General features: G+C 39.6%; 1 protein-coding gene and 3 long non-coding RNA genes across 8 annotated transcripts in view; 1 reads left to right on the top strand and 3 right to left on the bottom strand.

Moving 5' to 3' along the window:
* The first annotated feature begins 5045 nt into the window (after positions 1-5045).
* LOC144093210 (uncharacterized) lies at positions 5046-8032 on the top strand. Of its 4 annotated transcripts, XR_013306231.1 has the most exons (7): positions 5046-5471; positions 5666-5751; positions 6855-6980; positions 7040-7063; positions 7489-7586; positions 7649-7766; positions 7832-8032. It is a non-coding gene; the product is annotated as an uncharacterized LOC144093210 (long non-coding RNA). The 4 variants fall into 4 exon arrangements; XR_013306230.1 differs by lacking the exon at positions 7040-7063 and having other exon boundaries at positions 5047-5471; positions 7464-7586; XR_013306233.1 differs by lacking the exon at positions 6855-6980 and having other exon boundaries at positions 5057-5471.
* On the bottom strand, positions 7100-7423 carry LOC144092404 (uncharacterized). The gene is made up of 3 exons (XR_013306015.1): positions 7365-7423; positions 7180-7303; positions 7100-7117 (listed from the first exon to the last, which is right to left on the bottom strand). It is a non-coding gene; the product is annotated as an uncharacterized LOC144092404 (long non-coding RNA).
* Positions 8024-19115, bottom strand: part of LOC144093212 (uncharacterized) — a 117167-nt gene continuing 106075 nt past the window's right edge. The window contains exons 1-4 of one of the 2 annotated variants that reach the window (XR_013306234.1): positions 10611-10756; positions 9180-9253; positions 8958-9104; positions 8024-8124 (exon numbers count right to left, since the gene is read on the bottom strand). This is a non-coding gene — a long non-coding RNA (uncharacterized LOC144093212). Of the gene's footprint in view, positions 8125-8957; positions 9105-9179; positions 9254-10610; positions 10757-19115 lie in introns of those variants that run through there. The other variant, XR_013306235.1, reaches the window with a different exon arrangement.
* On the bottom strand, positions 13236-19007 carry LOC144093340 (carbohydrate sulfotransferase 3-like). Its single transcript, XM_077626751.1, has 3 exons — positions 18820-19007; positions 16299-16520; positions 13236-15163 (listed from the first exon to the last, which is right to left on the bottom strand). The coding sequence occupies exons 2-3, from the start codon at positions 16376-16378 to the stop codon at positions 13948-13950; spliced, it is 1296 nt and encodes a 431-aa protein (XP_077482877.1). The 5' UTR covers positions 16379-16520; positions 18820-19007; the 3' UTR covers positions 13236-13947.

The following is a 19115-nucleotide window of genomic DNA, read 5'->3' on the forward strand; positions in this document are numbered from 1 at the left end:
CGAAGAGCCACCTAAGAAAGCCCCCACCCACCCCCCACGACTCACATCCGGAAGGGGGCCCTCCCTTTGCAATGATAAAATATGCACACACACTTACAAATAAGGAGATTAGTGTTTCGTTTGGTTTTTTTGTCTTTGCAGATGAGTAAGAACAGAGCAGTCCCTTGTTTTGCAAGACTAGCTTGAGTCCAAAAATGGGGCCTCGTGGTAAAGTTACAAGGTGGTTGAAAAAAAGAAAAAAAAGTGTTGGTGGGTGTTTTTTACCCCCAGCTAAAGATCTGAGCATCCACATAGCTAAATGTATTGCATTGAAAAAACTATACAGTAATCCCTCGATTATCACGGTTAATGTAGACCAGACATGGCCGCGATAAATGTATTTGTTATTTATTGATTATTTATTTGTCTGTTTGTTGTTGTTATTTGTGCACTATGTGGTGAACGTTTTAGATCTCATTATACTTGTATAATGACAACAAAAGCATTCAATTCAAATACAAAAAGACTGAATGCAATTTTTTTTTTATGCTGCACTCTTCGAATAACAAACAAAAACTATTACTTAAACTAATAAAAACGCAACTTAAACTATCAATTTCAAGAAAGATGCTCACTTAAGAAAAAAAACTAAATCCTATCCTATGCTATTACAACTTTGGTCTAACAGCATTTTAAGTGGTTAAACTTTGGGAAATTAATAGATAAATAAACAACAACTGCAATTTTGGAATCCGAATGTCAATTTTAAGCTTTACAGATCTTGTTTGTCCCTCTGTGATATTCAGTCCTATCAGATGTATTTAACTTTTAATTTAGTTTGAAGTCAGTCACTTTGTAAATGCAGGTATCCCTTTAGTTATTTTTTTCAAGTGTTCTTTACGGTAAGCAGTAATTTCATCTCCCCTGAAATGCCAAGAATGCCTATACAGTACACGTTAAGTGCAGCGTACGCCTTACAGAACGTCTTTGACGCTCTACTTAATCATACACTGGAACGACTTTTGGGGGGGGCTTTTACTTAATCATACACTGGAACGACTCTTGGGGGGCGGGGTTAGATGAGAAGAAATGTTCACTTGTACACATTACATTAGCCATTCTATCACTTAAGCAGGAAAGGACAAATGTGGTGGATTGACAATTCTGGATTTTTCAGTTTTGCCTTGCAAACACAAGCTTCTGGACTCTGATGGGACAGGGGCCCCCACATACAGCTTCTGATTCCCCCTCAGGCAATTGCGTAAAAAAATTTTGGTGGATAGACTTCACCATCCAGTTCTCCTACGTGGTTATGAGTGTTGTAGTAGGCGTTGGCTTGCCTGTGTGTTTAGCTCGTGTGTATTTGTGTGTGCGTGCCAGATAGAGAACGTCTTTGTGTCAAGTCCAGAAGTATCAACATGTTCCCTTGCCTGAGCACCCCACCTTCATCTGGGGAGGAGGGAACACTGGGATGTAGTGTAAGTGATGAAGGAGAAACGGTATGAAAGGAGGACAGGGAAAGGGAATGAAAAGAGAAGGAAATATACATTTTTAATGGTGTCAAATGGTAGAAGAACAATCCATTTGGACTGGGAGCCCAAATGGATTGTACGTCAATGGGTGTATTTTAATATAAATTTTACTAACTACCACGACATATACTTTGTAAGTACTATACATCCTATCTGGGTTTGGCAGTGAATGAGTTTACCAACCAATCCTCTTCAAAATCACTTTACATGAGACAAATCTGGCGGTGAATTGATAGAAATGTTACTTTACTTATTACCATTAGATTATTACTTTAACACTGTCACTTCGTAAAGCATTTTTTAGTAACAAGAACTCTAACAAGTTGCAATTTTGAAACCAGTACTATGATTTGTTTCAGGCATTACTGACTGTTAATAAGAACTGAACTATACATCTAAAGCAGCAAATACAAAAAACAGACGTATTCATAAACATAGACAACTCAGACAACAGTCGAAGTTATAGATTTGCATACTTAAAATAGAAATGTCGCCACGATAATTATTCGAGTCAGCCTAAAAGCGCAAGTGGCAAAATGCTAAAGTTACTGTAAAAATATTATAATGACATTAAGTATTTAAAACAACTACCGTATTTTCTCGCATATTAGCCGCCTCCACGTATAAGCCGCACCCTTAAAATTGCCTTTAAAATCATTGAATTTTACAATTTCCCTCATATAAGACGCCCCCTTATTCACAATTTTCCACTCCATATTCATAGTTTTAATAGGGAGTACAAATGTGTTACTTTGAAGGGAAAGTTAAGAAAAATTATTGCACGTTTTTCTGAGATTCTGTATGAATCGAAAGGATCGTCTGCTGCATTGCACATTCCGAAAGGTTGTTGCCTCCACGTAGACAAATTCAAAATGGAAGTCATGTGAGCGGTACAACCAGCAAGTGTGTCCGCAGTGGTCTAATTTGTCATCCCCAGGTAAGATGGCACAAGTAATAAGTGGGCTTTTCACATTTATGACAATTTTCTTCCTTGAATTTCATTCATAGACGTCAAAATAAAGTTTGCTTAGCATTTTTTTCTGTTAATATTTTCTCTAGTTCGAAATAAATGGCGTTTCATCTGCCTTACAGTTGCGTGCATATCAAGCCTAATTTTTTTGCGACATACGGCGTACATATGCAAGAAAATACGGTAGATTACAACAGCAGTCACGACTTAAATGAGTAATTCATAATCACATCACTATATAAAAGTAACTGCGGCAAAACTGGTGTGTGTGTTGAGGCCCAGTGTATGTTATTTTAGCTGACACACACCACTAATACAACACTGCTCCTCTATTTTTACTCAGCCCTGTGATATAGATACAAAATTCCGTAACCACATGTGTCTAATGTAATCTCAATGACAAGTTCAAACCAGAAGCTGCCACAGCCATTCATTACTTTTCGTATTAAAATAAGCGCTGTCCCACCTTTGTTGAGAGCACTTTCTCACAGCAGAGCAATGAGAAAGGGCGGAATGGTCGCCGCACCATTGTTGTTTTTAGTGCTAATGTGTCGTCCAAGTGCCTCTTTGACATTCCACTTGGCGAACAGCCAGTACGGGACAAATGGCAAGCATCCATTCAGTGCGTCTAAATGTGTTTTTTTAGAATTCTTTTTGTCAGCACGCGCACAAAAGGGGGTATTGATGTGACTAAAGACTGAAGGTTTTTTTGTGCTCCTCCGCTGCATGAGAAATCCTCAAAATTAGCTTTTATGACTATTTTCGGCTCATTGTATTCGATGAAAATATAAAAAAAAAAAATCATGATGATTGAATTTATTTATTCCACAAGTTAGGTCAATAGTTGTTTGCTACTTCATCACGTTTTGTTTTGTTTTGTTTTTTACAACGCAACAATTTCATGTTATATTCTTGAATTTATAGTATAAAATGTGCAGTTTTTAATATTGATAAATACTAATCAAAAGAGTAATGGTGTCATCTACGCTGAATTTACTTCAATAATATACTGAGTATTTTTTGCTTTTTGTTTTGTTTTATGGCTTTTACAAAGTTTCTAATTTATGCGTTTGTGTTTCTATCTGGGGAGAAAAAAACAGTCTCTTTACACACTCAATCCCATCATTGTTTGTTTAAGCAGGGGAACTCCCACTCTTGGAGGTTATCTCAAGTGAATGAGGGCATATTCAATGAGTTCATAATCACCGTGATAAACATAAAAACGCTGATAAAAGGAGCCAGGATGACCAAACAGTAAAAATATTAGTGTGTGCTTTGTTTAAAGCCTTCTGGTAAAGGTCATGTGTCAGACACAGAATCTTAACATTTCTTTCCATTTTAAAGCCACTTCTGTGCGTAATGTAAGTGTGACGGCAGAAACAGGAAACAGTACAATCTTTGACATCTGTATGCAAACTCAGTGGTTTTCCGTGAATTTCCCAGCGACGCCTTCAGCTGTCGGAATCAAACCAACCCTCAAAAACTATTTTATGGCTATAAAACCTCTACTGCAGCTACAGCTGCGACACGTAAAAAATCATCAATAATAACTTCATACAATTGAAATATTATTTAAGAATATAGCCATATTTTACTCACCCCCCAATCCATCTTCCTTCTTTTCATGTGTCATTTTCCTGTGTCATTTTCCTGTCATTTTCCTGTGGCCAATTTGTGGCGTAGCGGTTCGTTCACCTGACTGTCATGTGGGAGGCTGTGGTTCGAATCCCAGTTGGGAAAAAATTTCCCTTAGTTGTTTTTATATATTTGTAGTCAAGACCTTCCAATAATGACAAAGTAGAGTGTGGCCAATTCGTGGCGTAGAGGTTCGTTCACCTAACTGCCATGTGGGCAACTGGGGTTCGAATCCTGCTCTCGTTTGACTGATCACTACACTATGTAGTTCACTAAATGGGTAATCCTTTTTTCATTAAAATAAAGACTTAGTCATTTTTTTCAGCAAAACAATTTATTTCCGGTCAGCTAAAGGCTGACTGGCGACACCAGGACGTGAACCCTCGCCTCCCACATGGCAGGCAGGTGACTGACCCACTACACTAGAGGTCTTCAAACTGGTCATGGAGGGCCGCTGTGGGTGCAGGTTTTTGTTCCAACCGATCCAACACAAACAGTTTAACCAATGAGGTTTTCTGCTGAAAAAAGAAGCACCTGACTGCAATCCACTGATTGCACTTCTAGGATACCAGATTGGTGGAAAGGTTTCCTCTTACTGGTTGGAACGAAAACCTGCACCCACTGCGGCCCTTTCTGGAATAGTTTGGGGACCACTGCACTACACCATGAGGTGGCCCACCTATACATGGTCATTTGGTGCTTTTATTTAAGGAAAGACTGAATGACTTAGTCAATTTTAATGGCAAAATGGTTCCTCATCCACCGAGATTCGAACCCTGCCTGCCCACACAGCAGTCAGGTGAACGAACCTCTGCGCCACAAATTGGCCACACTTTACCTTGTCATTATTGGAATTCTACAAATAAAAAACAAACACTAAAGTGCATGTCATCACAATGTTCATAATGTGCAATATTGTATTATATATTTACAATATTTACAGCTCCCCCCACTAACTAATGCACGTTATGATGAAAACAATGTGTTTTTTTAAAGTATGAATGCCCAATCAACACGTATTTACAGCCCCGCCCCCGCCCCACCCACTGATTAATGCATGTTATTATGAAAACAATGTATTTTTTTTAAGAATTAAAGTCCAACCAAAAAGCATTTACAGCCCTCCCCCCCACACACACTAATGCACGTTATTATGAAAACAATTGATATTATTTGTGTGTCTATTTTTAATGGGCGTGGCCGAGGTCAGAGTTCAAATAGTCGACGTCAAACGCCAAAATGGCTAATGCCAGGAGGCAGGAGGCAGGACGGGCGTGCACTGCAGAGCAGCTCAACAGTGACGATTTGCCGAAGAAAGCCTGACAAACTTCTCACAGGACGATGCAGCACATTCGGTACGTTGTCATTTGGGGATTTCGAAGCCCCGGTTCTCGTCTTAAGAGTGATAAGAGCATGATTCGTTGACGTGATGTAGCCCCATGTGTGTGCAGACAGCAAAATGTTTGCAAACAAATTGGCTACATTGCGTTACCGATCGCTCTTTGATCGCTCTCTGTTTAAAAGGAAATCATTCCATTGTGTGTTTCAGTCCCTCAACGAGCACAGACTGCTGGGAAACATCAAGAATGTGGACAAAACGACCAGAAAGGGGCATCTTGTCGACGCCATAACAAAGTGAGTCATTTTTAAATAGTTCTGATTTTCTCTATCCGTGTAATATTTAAACGTCAGCGTTCAGTATTCAAGGCTTTGCGCAATTGGCTCGTGTTTCATCATGATACATTAGACTTTTGAATGAAAATACCAACTAGCTTGGTGTTTTTTAATAGCAAAAACCTGTGGATAAGTCACCCACACAAATGCCATTAGTGGACGTGTAAGGAATAAACAGTAATCCCTCGATTATCGTGGTTAATGTAGACCAGACATGGCTGCGATAAATGAAAAACTGTAAAGTAGGGTCATCCTTATTGAATTTAAGTGGCAAGTGTAGGAGTAGCTTCCGCTTGTGAGTTTCACATCTTTCTGAACTTACATATAATAATCGAACATAGGCTTTCATCATCATTGACTTGACAAAAGCCTAATTGTCATCATACCCAGATAACTGTATGATGAAATTGGTAATTGGTACAAAAAATTCTGCCATGTAGTGGAACTGTGCACTCAAATAGATTATATACCTTTACCCCGTTAACTTTCTTAAAGACCTCAGGGCTTGGACCATTTCATTTTTAGTTTTAACAAAACCTAAGACATTTATTCAACAATAGTGCAGGTGTCATTTTTGACTCATTTAAACATTTTTTTCCTTGGCATAAGAAGAGAAAAACAGAAGCTTTTTGGATATTTATTTTTTTAAGAATGAATGGATTTGAAATAATTGACTGAAAAACTCAAGGCAGAAGTAGGATTTATTTTATTTATTATTTTCATGTAATTTGTACCTTGTGGGCCCCTGTCCAGTGTTTTCTATATTTCCCACCACATCAAGATCCTGATTATTTGTTTGTGGTGGAAAACATGAAAAATTGACTGGATAGGGGTGTTTAAAGACAGATCATTTTTTTAGTCTTTCTGCAGCAGACAAAAAGAAAACAGACCATCAGGAGTATGTCTGATATTGCCTGAATAATGGGTACCCTTTTATTGTTTTATAGAAAAAAAAGCTAAATGTAGGAGTTTTTTTTAGTTAAATTTGACTTAATTAGGCCCTAGTCTGTATTTCTTTTTTTGTAACTTAATCTATTGTGCCTTGACCCCATTTTGTTTTCCAGAGTTCCACCTGAGGGGGACAAGGTTTCCTGCCGATGTACAGAGGGGCTGAGCCCCCCCCCCCCCCCCTTCATTTCTCGGTGCTGGGTGTTATGTGAGAACCAGTCTGAGTTTTTTCAAAATAAAAGGTAAGACCTTGTGAATGTTTTTTACTTAACTTGATGTATTGACCCCTTTTGTTTTCCAGAATTCCACCCAAGGGGGGGACAAGGTTTCCTGCCTATGTACATAAGCAGGAAACCTTGTCCCCCCCTTGGGTGGAATTCTGGAAAACAAAAAAGGGGTCAATACATAAAGTTAAGTAGAAAACCATTCACAAGGTCTTACCTTTTATTTTGAAAAACGCATAGATTGGTTCTCGCATAACACCCAGCACCGAGAAATGAAGGGGGGTGCCTCAGCCTATCTGTACATAGGCAGGAAACCTTGTCCCCCCCCCTTGGGTGGAATTCTGGAAAACAAAAAAGGGGTCAATACATAAAGTTAAGTAAAAAACATTCGCAAGGTCTTACCTTTTATTTTGAAAAACGCATAGATTGGTTCTCGCATAACGCCTCAGCCTATGCGTTTTTCACTTAACTTTATGTATTGACCCCTTTTTTGTTTTCCAGAATTCCACCCAAGGGGGGGGACAAGGTTTCCTGCCTATGTACAGATAGGCTGAGGCACCCCCCTTCATTTCTCGGTGCTGGGTGTTATGCGAGAACCAATCTATGCGTTTTTCAAAATAAAAGGTAAGACCTTGTGAATGGTTTTCTACTTAACTTTATGTATTGACCCCTTTTTTGTTTTCCAGAATTCCACCCAAGGGGGGACAAGGTTTCCTGCCTATGTACAGATAGGCTGAGGCACCCTCATTTTTCGGTGCTGGGTGTCACGCGAGAACCAATCTATGCATTTTTTCAAAATAAAAGGTAAGACCTTGCGAATGGTTTTTTACTTAACTTTGTGTATTGACCCCCTTTTTTTTTATTTTCAGAAATTCACCTGGTGCGCAGGGGAGTGTCTTCGTCCATTTGAAAATGGATGAAGGCAAAACTGCATTTTTCAAAATGCTGGACGGCCTGCGCGAACCTATCAGTGGGTTTTTTCAAAATAAAAGAACTTGCAAAGTATATGGGTGTTTTGCCAGAACCTATCTCCAAACCCTTTCAAAATAAAAGATCTTGCAAAGTATACATGTCTTTTTATTAACAGTCAAACATTTTAACTCTTGCTCTTGAGTTGCCATCATATGGAAGTGTTGATTGGTTTGGCCAGTCTTTTCTCCACCTGCAGATGAAGACAACATGGTTATAGATTAAGAAAACATTTAGAAAAAATGGGGAGTAAACACTTAGAAGAAATTATTGGAAATAAAATTGGGGGGAATAAACACTTAGAAATAAAATTAGAAGAATAAACACTTAGGAAACAAAATTGGGGGAATAAACACTTGGAAAATAAAATTAGAAAGAAAGATTTGGGGGAAGAAAAAAATGGGGGAATAAACACTTAGAAATAAAAATTACATCTGGGGGAATAAACACTTATGAAATAAAATCTGGGGGAACAGACACAGAAAAAAAATGGGACATTTAGAAAATAAAAAATGGGGAATAAACACTTAGAAAATAATATTAGGAAAAAATGGGGTATATACACTTAGAACATAAAATTAGAAGAAAAAAATAAAAAATGGGGAATAAACACTTAGAAAAAAAGCTGGGGGTATATACACTTAGAAAATAATATTAGGAAAAAATGGGGTATAAACACTTAGAAAATATTAGGAAAAAATGGGGTATATACACTTAGAACATAAAATTAGAAGAAAAAAATAAAAAATGGGGAATAAACACTTAGAAAAAAAGCTGGGGAAATAAACACTTAGAAGAAAAAAAATAAAAACTGGTAGAAAATAAAATTGGGGTAAACACAGGGTATATACACTTGGAAAATAAAATTGGGGAAGAAAATAAAATTAGAAAAAACACGGGGTATATACACTTAGAAAATAAAATTTAAAAAAAATGGGGAATAAACAGAAAATAAAATTAGAAAAAAAAACTGGGCGAATAGATACTTAGAATTCCTGCTCTAACATTAACTGAGATCCTTCTTACCTTAAAGATTTAGCCAAAGAGCTGTGGAAATGAATGGCCAGTGAAACATCACCATGATGATTTAGGCTTTTATTTAATTTGGATTTTCAGAAGTACAGACACACCATATGATTCAAGTGGGCAACTTGCGAGGAAGATCTGTCAGGCCTGTTGCATGCAAAAAATAGCAAAAGTTAGAATATATAGAATAAAGATTCAACTTTTGGGGCGGTGTAGTTTTACCTTGATCTGACCCAGGCTCCTCTTCTATAACCTCAAGAGTGCTCTAGGCATGCTAGAAGAGCTGCATCTTGGTGCTAAACAGGGAAAATTTGCACACACAAAAAAGCATAAGTTAGCATATATAGAGCCTGGAGATTCAACAGATAGGCTTAGTTGTTTTTTTGGGGAAGTAGTTTTATCTTGATGCTATACAGGGAAAACTTGATTTAACCAAGGTATTTGGGGGTTGCCAAACAATTACGGGATAGAGAAATCTTACAAGAAATTTAATAAACGATCAAGATAAAGAATGAAAATTAGTTAGCGAGTGCCAAGTGCTATTTTTCCTTTTCCAGACAAGGCAATTAAATATACAGACTGACGTTAACAGCTAGGACAAGGGTGTCAAACTCGGGTTGGTTCGCGGATCGCAATAACGTCAACTCGATTTCACGTGGGCCGGACCCTTTTAGAAATAATATTTTGATATTTTTTTCTATTTAAATTGGATTTAAAAAAAAAAAAACTATCAAAAGCCCTAAATATTCAGTTTTTATAGATCTAAAAAAATGTTTGTTTGAGCTTTTTTTTTTTCTTCTTCATGAGGGATAATATCTTATAATAATTTGTTTTTCATTTCAAAAGGAAACAAAATATTTTTGGGAATATGTTCAATATTAGAATGGAAAACAGAATTTTTTAAATATATATATTTTTAGATTTTACTAAATGCTTTTTGAACAAAAAACACAAAAAGGAAACAAATGGATTAAAAACTACAATTATTGATTTAAAAAGGGGGAAATGAGGAAATATAATATACATGTATAATCTTCATTTGAATTTGATCCTAACAGAAAGTCGGCACTCGTGATTTACTTTCTCGGGCCGCACAAAATGACGCGGCGGGCCAGATTTGGCCCCCGGGCCGCCAATTTGACACCAGTGAGCTAGGAGAAAGTTGGCTTAGTAGTTTTGTATACGGTGATTAAATATACAGACTGACGGTAACAGCTATGAGAAAGTTGACAACAGTTTTGTATAAGTGATTTCTTTTGTAAAAACAGAACAATTACAAATCGGCAACGGGTGTTTAGCACTCGTAATGAAAACTATCATTACATCCAACAAACAGCAGGAACTAACACGTGCCTTTGGATGTCATTCTAGAGTGAGCATTTACCCAGCAAACTGTCGGTTGATGACTCGGCGTTGATTGATTAAATTTAAAGTCTTGCCACACGACTCAATAATGGAGAGAAAACGGACAACATACTTTTTAAGTCAAATCGTGACACTAACGCTAAGCGCAAACTTAAATTGTCGACGGTGTGCTAAACCTGGCATTAAACTAAGATATTTGTTGGCGTTTTGGGCTCAATTGATTGCTGAAAAATCTCCCGATAGCTTGATAAAAACGCATTTAGGCCAGTGAATTGTTGCTCTACTTACCTCGTTGGCGTGCTAGCCGACCGGCAGCGTGGGAGAAGTCTTCCAAACGGAAGTGGTTACTGCGCATGCGCTTAATAAACTCTGCTACGTCGACAATGGGCGTAACCACGCCCATATTGTAGAATAGCCGTGAGTTTTGTGGTCTTGATGCTAAAAAAAAACAGTACGTATTAGACCAGGGGTGGGGAACCTGTGGCTCGGGAGCCATATGTGGCTCTTTCCATGGGTGCACATTGCTCTCCACTAACCTGTGATATAAAATATGGAAATCACTGGTGAGATAGCTGAATCCTGAACGCACTAATAGGAATGTCATGTCATGTTGACACTACCTCTACCACCACTTTAATCATAATTTTGTTTGATATCATTGATACTGATTCATTAGAAACAGCATAACAATGTTGTCAAAATAATTCAGAGACTTTTTGTACTTTAAAAGTGGTGAAATGACAAAAAAACACATTTTCATGTATTTTTACCTTTCAATTCTGAAAATGGCTCTCAAGAAATAATATTAGAAAATATGAATTGTTTATGGCTCTCTCAGTCAAAAAGGTTCCCGACCCCTGTATTAGACTAATACGTACTGTTTTTTTAGCAGTTTGCAGCAAACTACAGATTGCAGTTTTGGTCACGGGCATGAGAAAGGGGACTTTAAAATGAATTAACTAAGTTAAATTTGAATGTAAACATCTGACTTTTAATCAAGTGTAAATAAGGTCCTTAGGAATATATTGGTATGATAGAAGTTTGAGTTTAAAATGTACCTTTTGAAAGATACGCAACATTAATAATTGGATTAAGATTATTTATTCAAAGCCGTTTTGTGGTGTAGAGGTTCACTCGCCTGACTTTGGTGTGGGTAGGCGCGGGCTCGATTCCGTGTGCCCTGCAACTGACAGGCGGCCAGTCTAGGGTGTAGTCTGCCTTTCGCCCCAAGACAGCTGGCTTACGCTCCAGCAACCCCCGCAACCCTTTCGAGGATGGGCGGTATGGAAGATGAATGAATGAATATTATTTATTCCTTCATCTTCTGTACCGTGCATCAAGCAGACTACGCCCAGACGACCATTTGCACTCACAATCATACTGCCACCAGTGGGAATCGAGCCCGCGGCTGCCCGCACTGAAGTCAGGCGGATGAACCACAACATCATCCGTTGGCCTGGATACACAACAACTGTTTTACTTTTACCATAGCCATGTAAAAGACAGTTATTCAAATGAATGATACAAATCTTTTAGCCTTTTTATATGGGCGAAAATAATGTTTAAACACTGCTTACAAGTGCAGACATTTTTTTTACCCCGCACATAGGCTCATTGACACTCAGACAGGTGCATAAGACAATAAATGGATAAAATAGTACCACATTCAGTGATACCGTCTCTTATTTAGGTTTTGTCTACTGTCACTCCACCCTCTATGTTCTCATGGAACCCTTTACCTTTGTACATTTATATTTTGTACAAGTAGCCTTTTCATCAGTTTAAAAAAACTCCTCATGCCTCATTGGCTTCATACAGCCTCCCCACAATGACTGTACCGTACAGTCACAGTGTTTTTGGTCGAACAGTCACGGTGGTTGATGTGGCAATGAGAAAGGAGCATTGGGTGAAACTAGTTAATGGTTTTATTTTAGATTTGTACAATCATATACAGTAAAGTGACACCTCCCTCACAGGTCTGTGTTCCAAATCTGTCGTTTCTCTACCATAGAAATACAATTTCACTTAATTTACACAGTGTTTAAAAAGAGGAACCAGAGAGTGATAGTTGAACTTTTGAAACAGCAGATGAAAGAACGAATAAAGGGCGTGAATAGAGTTGAAAAGGATAGTGAGCATGCGACAGGGTGGGTCAAAACGACTCCAGCCGACCACATGATATGTCAAGTTAGACTAATTGCAACCTTGAGTAACTGAAATAGCCGAGGTCTCGGCGGTAAACACACAGTGCGCCTCCAAAGCGTCCCTCGCTTGGCCGCACAAAGCACTCGGTGTGCAAAAAGAGACCACAGAATTTTTTGCAGATGGCGTAGGTTGGGTTTTCGACATGTGCGGCGGAAGGGTAGACCTACACAGGATGCTGTTTATTTCAGTAGACGAAGGAAGTTTTTAGTCAATTCTGGAACTCCACATTCCGGATGAGGGCAACAAGGATGGCACCGCCCTTCATCTTCTGCAAGAAGTCGTGTATCATCCAAGCAAATGATTACTGACATAACAAGAGATTGGTCTCGTCAGCTCTGATATCGACTTGTAACGTATATTTGATTGCTCTAACATTGCTGAAACAAGTGGGTGGTTTTTTTTTAAATCTTCGGCGTGTCTGGGTTTTGGTTTGACGGGCTTGCGAGGCTCCAAAGTAGAGAAGTTTTCATTTGAAGGGTTTGAGCACTCACTTCTTCGACTTTTCAAACAATTTCAACTTCAACTGAGGGTTCTCCTAAACATGCATCTGCATTTTTTTAAAGTGCTTGCTTATGCACTTCCTTTTACAACTTCACTATCCAATGATCACTGAAAGAGGTAAGCGTAACTGTTCCAAACAAGGACATAAACATACACAACAATGCGGTAGTAGTCAGTCTCGCTCAACACTGTAAGACGACTCACAAGTGGGTGTCAAAGCATGTTTATTGCCAATAAAAAGTATAAAGCAATCATCTGAATGGTTAGGTCATACTAAACACGGTATAAAGGCTTCCTTCCCACTTCAAGTTTATCAACGGCCAAGTTAGGTTGTGTCTGCAAACGTGAGACTCGCAAACAAATGTCGCACCAATCTGCAAACCAGCTGCAGGGTCCGGAATGTTTGAGTTTGGGCAGTCATGTAAACATCTGGTTTCACCAAATTGGTCCTTACAGTTGCTACCATAACTTCAAACAGATATGCGTGAACAACCTCTTGTAAAAGAGGACTGAACGGAATACTGATAAAAAATGTTTTTATGCTCTTTCAACAAAAATAAACTACCACTTCATTTGGAGTTTCTTTGGTTGCTGTAAACTGTTAGTGGAGGTTCCCAGAGCCAGCTTGTTATTGTTTGCTTCCTTCCATTAACTTTCTCTTCTAGGAATGCGTCTAATTGCTCAGAAATTTAACTCGCATGACAAGCCAGTTTGTGTTGGGAGCGGCAAAATGCTCCTGAGTGCAAATAGCGAGTTTTTCACAAGGCGTTTCTTGTTTAAAAATAAGCAATTTGTGTTCAACACTAAATTCCTATGGCTATTTTAAATAGTAAAACAATGTAAAAACCTGTTAAATATCGTAATTTCCAAAAAGTCTGTTTATGATCAATGGGGCTAATAAATAGATACTTGGGGGGGTCTACAAAACATCTTCAATCAAACTGATCGACTTGTCGGTTAGCATCTCTTCACTGGTCACAAATTTGTACCCAAAGAGTTTCAGTGTGGGCCCGCATACCTTCTGGACCACCTGGACTATCTTGAAGGGCAAACTGAAGCGCCACTTCTCCACATGCTTGGCAGAGTCCTTCCGCGTGGAGTAAACGCCGCCGGTCTCGTTGGAGGCCTGCGTGCTTTTCAAGATCCACGCTTGGACCTGCGGCGTGAACGGGATGCCGGCGAACTGATACATTTCGGCTGCTTTCCTCATGGGAAAGCGGGCCACGTCCTCGTAACGCACTAGCATATACCGCCCACTCAACCACGCGGGGCGCCTCAGGCCCATCTCCGCTGACATCCTGATGTTGTTGCAGTTGACCTTCAGCTTCTTCACCTCCTCGTCGTCCATGGGCACGTCGCTATTCACGGCCCACTTCTTCCAGTTGTTGTATTTAGGGGCGAAGGCAACCATGCGGGAGGCTAGTACCGCACGAGGATCCCGAACCAGCTGGATGAATTTCACGTCCAGTTGGGGGTCCTCGGCCAGGGGACGGAGGGTTTCCAGCTGGCGCACCCTTACCGACTTAATGGCTCTGTGTTCCTTCTGCAGGCAGGACTCGGATGCAGCGGTAAGGTTGAGGGGTCCACAGCGCCTGCTCCTGCAGTGGTAGCGCTCAAAGACCCCTTTGACAAAGGGGCTACAGATGGACTCTTCGCACAGGGAGCTGCTGGATTCCCTACGGAAGAGCGATGCGGTGATGTGGTCCACGGGGCGAGGCTCGATGAAGCTCTCCAACAGGGAAAAGTCGCACAGAAAAAGCTGCCGGAGCACGTCGCGGTACGCTTTGGCGGCGGCTGTGGCGTTGGTGCCACCCGACTCCAGCGTCAGTATCTTCTCCACGTGCCATAGCGGCTCAAAGAGGTAGAACATGTTGTCGCCCTGCTGGTTGAAAAACTCCCCCACAAAGGACGAGCCAGTCCTGGTCGTGGCCAGAAGAAGAATGTCTTTCCTGCCATTCACCGCCCCTTGCCGGTAGTCGCTGTAGTTCTCCAGACGCCGCTTCATCAGCATGAAGGGTGAGCTCAACTTGCCGGTAAGGATGAGAGAAACATTTGGCTTCGGCAGCACGTCTGCAAATCCACTAGGTTGTAACGGGGTCTGGGCGGTCTGTCTTGAGGCCAGTTTATCCGACACTCTAAAGCAGAATAGAATCACAGCAATATAGTTTCAGTTCTAAGTTCACCAGATTCTACGAAAGGGGTCAATCTGGGAGGGGAGTTCATGTTCCTGAGATGGAAATTTACTCAGAGCAGTTGTTTGTGACTTCATCGTCGAATACTCCGCCTCAATTTCCCAAAATCTTGTTGTGTCATTAGGCCAAGAACTGAACCCCTTATAGATAATACGCCTTTGCATGAATCGCTTATCTCCTCCCTTTGTGCTTAGGAAGTTTGATGTACAGTCATCCCTCGCCATTTTGCTATTCAATTTTTGCGGGTTCACTACATCGGATTATTTTTTCTGGGGAATCTTTTTTTTCTAAGTTCATAAAAATATGAAAATCCACGCTGAAACTATTTTTTTTAATAAAATAGGAGTGACCCGTGACACGTCATGGACATGTCCGGTCCACAGTAACCATGATATTCGAGGGATTACTGCAGACCTGGGCAATTAATTCCACAAAGGGCAGCAGTGGGTGCAGGTTTTCGTTCCAACCCACCAATCTGGTATCTTAGAAATGCAATCAGTGGATTGCAGTCAGGTGCTTTTTGTTTCAGCAGAAACCTTATTATAGTTAAACTGTCACTGCTGGATCGGTTGGAACAAAAACTTGCACCCACAGCAGCCCTCGAGGACCGGATTGCCCAGGTCTGGATTACTGTACCCAGACATGCCTTGACTGACTCTGTGTTCTTAAAACTCTCCTCTCTCTTTTATGCAATTAAATTCTGAATAAACTACAGAAAGAGTTTGTTTGTTGTTGTTTTTTTTTTTACTCTTTTGCTAAACTTTAGCCCAAAATATAAACATTCTCCTCATCTTGGCATGTTTTAAATTCAAGCTACCCCAGCCTTCTCCTACATTCCAAAATTCAAACTGTGCTCTTTGGTTTAGTTTGTTTCCATTTTTGTATGTGTTTTACAGTAAACTTGAAAACGGAATGACACTCATTTGGACTAATGTGCAAGTGAGGGTTCTTTCCATTTCCTGAAAGTAATGTCATACAATAGCCTAACAGCATTTCCTGACATTAAGTAAGTAACCAAGTAATATATAACCTTACAAGTTATTGGGAAATGCCAATTAAAGGGGTTTTCAGGACTCACCTTGAGATAATGTTGTTCTCCTTCTCGATGATAAGGAGCGCCACAAAGAAGACGATGGGTATGGTGTATTTAAACCTCATTCTCTTGGATGTGGCAATGCTTGGGTCTGCAACTTAATGGATTCTGCCAATCTCCAAATCCTCACTGCCAGGAATGCCTTAAAGAACCTGGTGGTTATCCGTATTCCCCTCACTTGCAGACTCATTCTTGCCATTTTTCAACCTGTGGATGAAACCAACATTAGTCTACCGGTTGCACGTTTGGCACATTTCACTTTTGCTTTCGCAATATAAACATTGAGGAAGTTGTTATGCAATGTCAGGGCCTGAAGAGGATGATAAGGCAATCTACCAAGATAAAAATAGAAAAACTAGATGTGGGTCTTGTCCACTTCCTTTTCTCTGTAAGTGTCTGTTATCTCGAGTGCAGCCGTGCATCTCAAAAAGTGCTCAGCCACCATGCCAGTCTGCTCCTAAACTGCAAACAGGAGTATGTGGGCACTTGTTAGCTTTGTGTGATAGACCACAATCCAACATGTAACTCTTCTCATGGAAGTAGTACTCGGAAACTGGCCATTTCCTTGCCCAAGGTCATGACCATCTTGACATGAGCTGTTGCTCCTTGTCAACCCCGGCAGATCTTTTCAACACGAGCTACTGATCCATACCTAGACCGTCTACTATGGTCCCGATGACTGTCCACGATTCTCTAAGAATCTGCTTTTATTCTTCAACAAGAGAGTTGTGGCTTGTCCAAATGGTACATTTGTGAGTCGTTGATGTTATACCTTTAAAAGTCTTTTTCCATCCTTTTCACCATATAAATAGAGCGCGCCAGCAAGCAATGTACCCAGACAGTCAAGCTGTCAGCGAGATACAGCGATATCTACAGAATCTTGAATTAAGTGCGTAAAAAAGGCGCAGTGACTGATTAGGCATGCCGTCCACTTAGGGGAAAATTTTAGACTTTTAAGTGCGCCCTATGTGACTAAATATGTGCCGCGTTGCATTTGTACAGTATTATCGCTTAATAAGGGGAATTGCAATCATTAATAAGGAGAGCAATTGGCTGAGGTTGACCCCCCTCATCCAAATAGCTGTTAAATAACCAATTAGTATCACATTGTTTGACCCTGCTTTGACTTTTTATTTTTAGAGGTCCAGTTGTTACCGCCTACATCATAGCAGCGTTTGTGTATGTGTGTATATGTGTGTGTGTGTGTGTTTAATGACTGCACACAGTCTAAGCACTCCGGATTTTTGGATACTGCTTGTGAAATTCTCCGGGAAATTGCAAGTCATTTAAATGGAAAGGTGCGTCATGAAAATTGCAGTGTAGATGAGTTTTTCCCCAACCTTTATTGAGTCAGAGCCCATGTTTTACATACAGTCTTCCCACAAACCAGTAAAAGAAAGATGGATACACAGATTATTTATGTACTGTACCTTCTGCCATCTAAGGGAAGAAATGTCTGGTGTAAACATTTGGTGGGGGTTATGTTTTAAGGTCCGTTTTGCACCACCCTGTCGGATGCCGGGACTACAAAGGGTCTCTTGACGCGGGAGTGACCCCGCATAACGTTGAACTCCGCGAGGTCACTCGCACGTCAAGACGCAACGAGACAGCAGACACACAAGAAGCCCCCGACATTCACTTCTGTCTTACATAGACAGCAAACACATCAGTGTCATTGGTTCGGTTTTGTCATTTTTAAACATTACATTCAAGCGCTATATCTTTTTTTTAAACTCATTGGCTGCCAATGGACGTCAATGCCATTGAAACATGAGTTTTAACAGCCAGTTTAAATAACTTGGACATCTGAGATTATCAATGGCAGGCAATGGGTTTATGAAGCCGACTCACTTTATTCGGTCAGTGATTATTCTTCCTATTGATTTTGATTTATAATTATCACAAACCAAATAAAATGCATTTTCTATTCAAAAAAATTTTTTTTTACATATTTTATAAGATACTATACTGTAACGAGTGCAACATTTTTTTTCACTCAGTTAATAGGAATATACATTTTCAATCATGGGATATTTTTAGGATAATATATTTTGAATCTAATGTTAAGTATAATACTTATACATGGTAAAGGCAATATATGTTTTGGAATGTCGTAAGCAATCAAGAAAATATGAATTGTATTTGTTTGATTTTACATTTTTAAGAAGCTTTCAAGGCAACGCACCTGTTTTACTCTATATAAATTTAAGACAATGTTGTACATTAGCGTTCTGGTAGTTAAACATATCTTTAGGATTTAAAAAAGTACTATTATACATATAGTACTAACTATTCTGCCGCACTTCACTATAGAAACAGGTAATGGATTAATAGTGATATTGCTGTAACAAAGACAAGGAAATTTGGTGTTCATGCTATCTCTAATAATGTTTGTTAAATTATAATTTACTTGATCTAAAAAAATGAGTTTTGCTTTTAGTGATACCGTTTTACGCACGTTGGCAATTAATGAAATCAAGTGTCTGTTAGTTTGTCGCGTACCCACCATGTGTCCACGCCGTTATATTGAGACCGTCCAGATAGGATTATTAATTCCATGATTTTCTCCCAATGAACAAAAAACAAAAAAAACAAAAAAATTAAAGATGAGTGCAAAAATCCACCTTGTGAGCGGCATTCAGACTGCGCGTTCAACAAAATGAAAAAGTTTGGTGGACTGCATCAACTCGTTGCTTTAGGATGGATGACGTCAAAGGTGAACTCCGCCCATCGAAATATGAATGATCTTCAAAAAATTAATAAACTGTACATTTGCATCCACCTAAGTGTCTGAAATGCAAA

This window comes from Stigmatopora argus, chromosome 18 (assembly GCF_051989625.1).
Source record: "Stigmatopora argus isolate UIUO_Sarg chromosome 18, RoL_Sarg_1.0, whole genome shotgun sequence".
Lineage (NCBI taxonomy): Eukaryota > Metazoa > Chordata > Actinopteri > Syngnathiformes > Syngnathidae > Stigmatopora > Stigmatopora argus.

What these genes read in the sequence shown, in the direction of transcription:
- LOC144093340 (XM_077626751.1), bottom strand. Translation starts at nt 16,378, where the DNA reads ATGAGGTTTAAATACACCATACCCATCGTCTTCTTTGTGGCGCTCCTT. An exon ending in GAGAACAACATTATCTCAAG is followed by an intron (nt 15,164 to 16,298) that starts GTGAGTCCTGAA and finishes ATTCTGCTTTAG; the next exon opens with AGTGTCGGATAAACTGGCCT.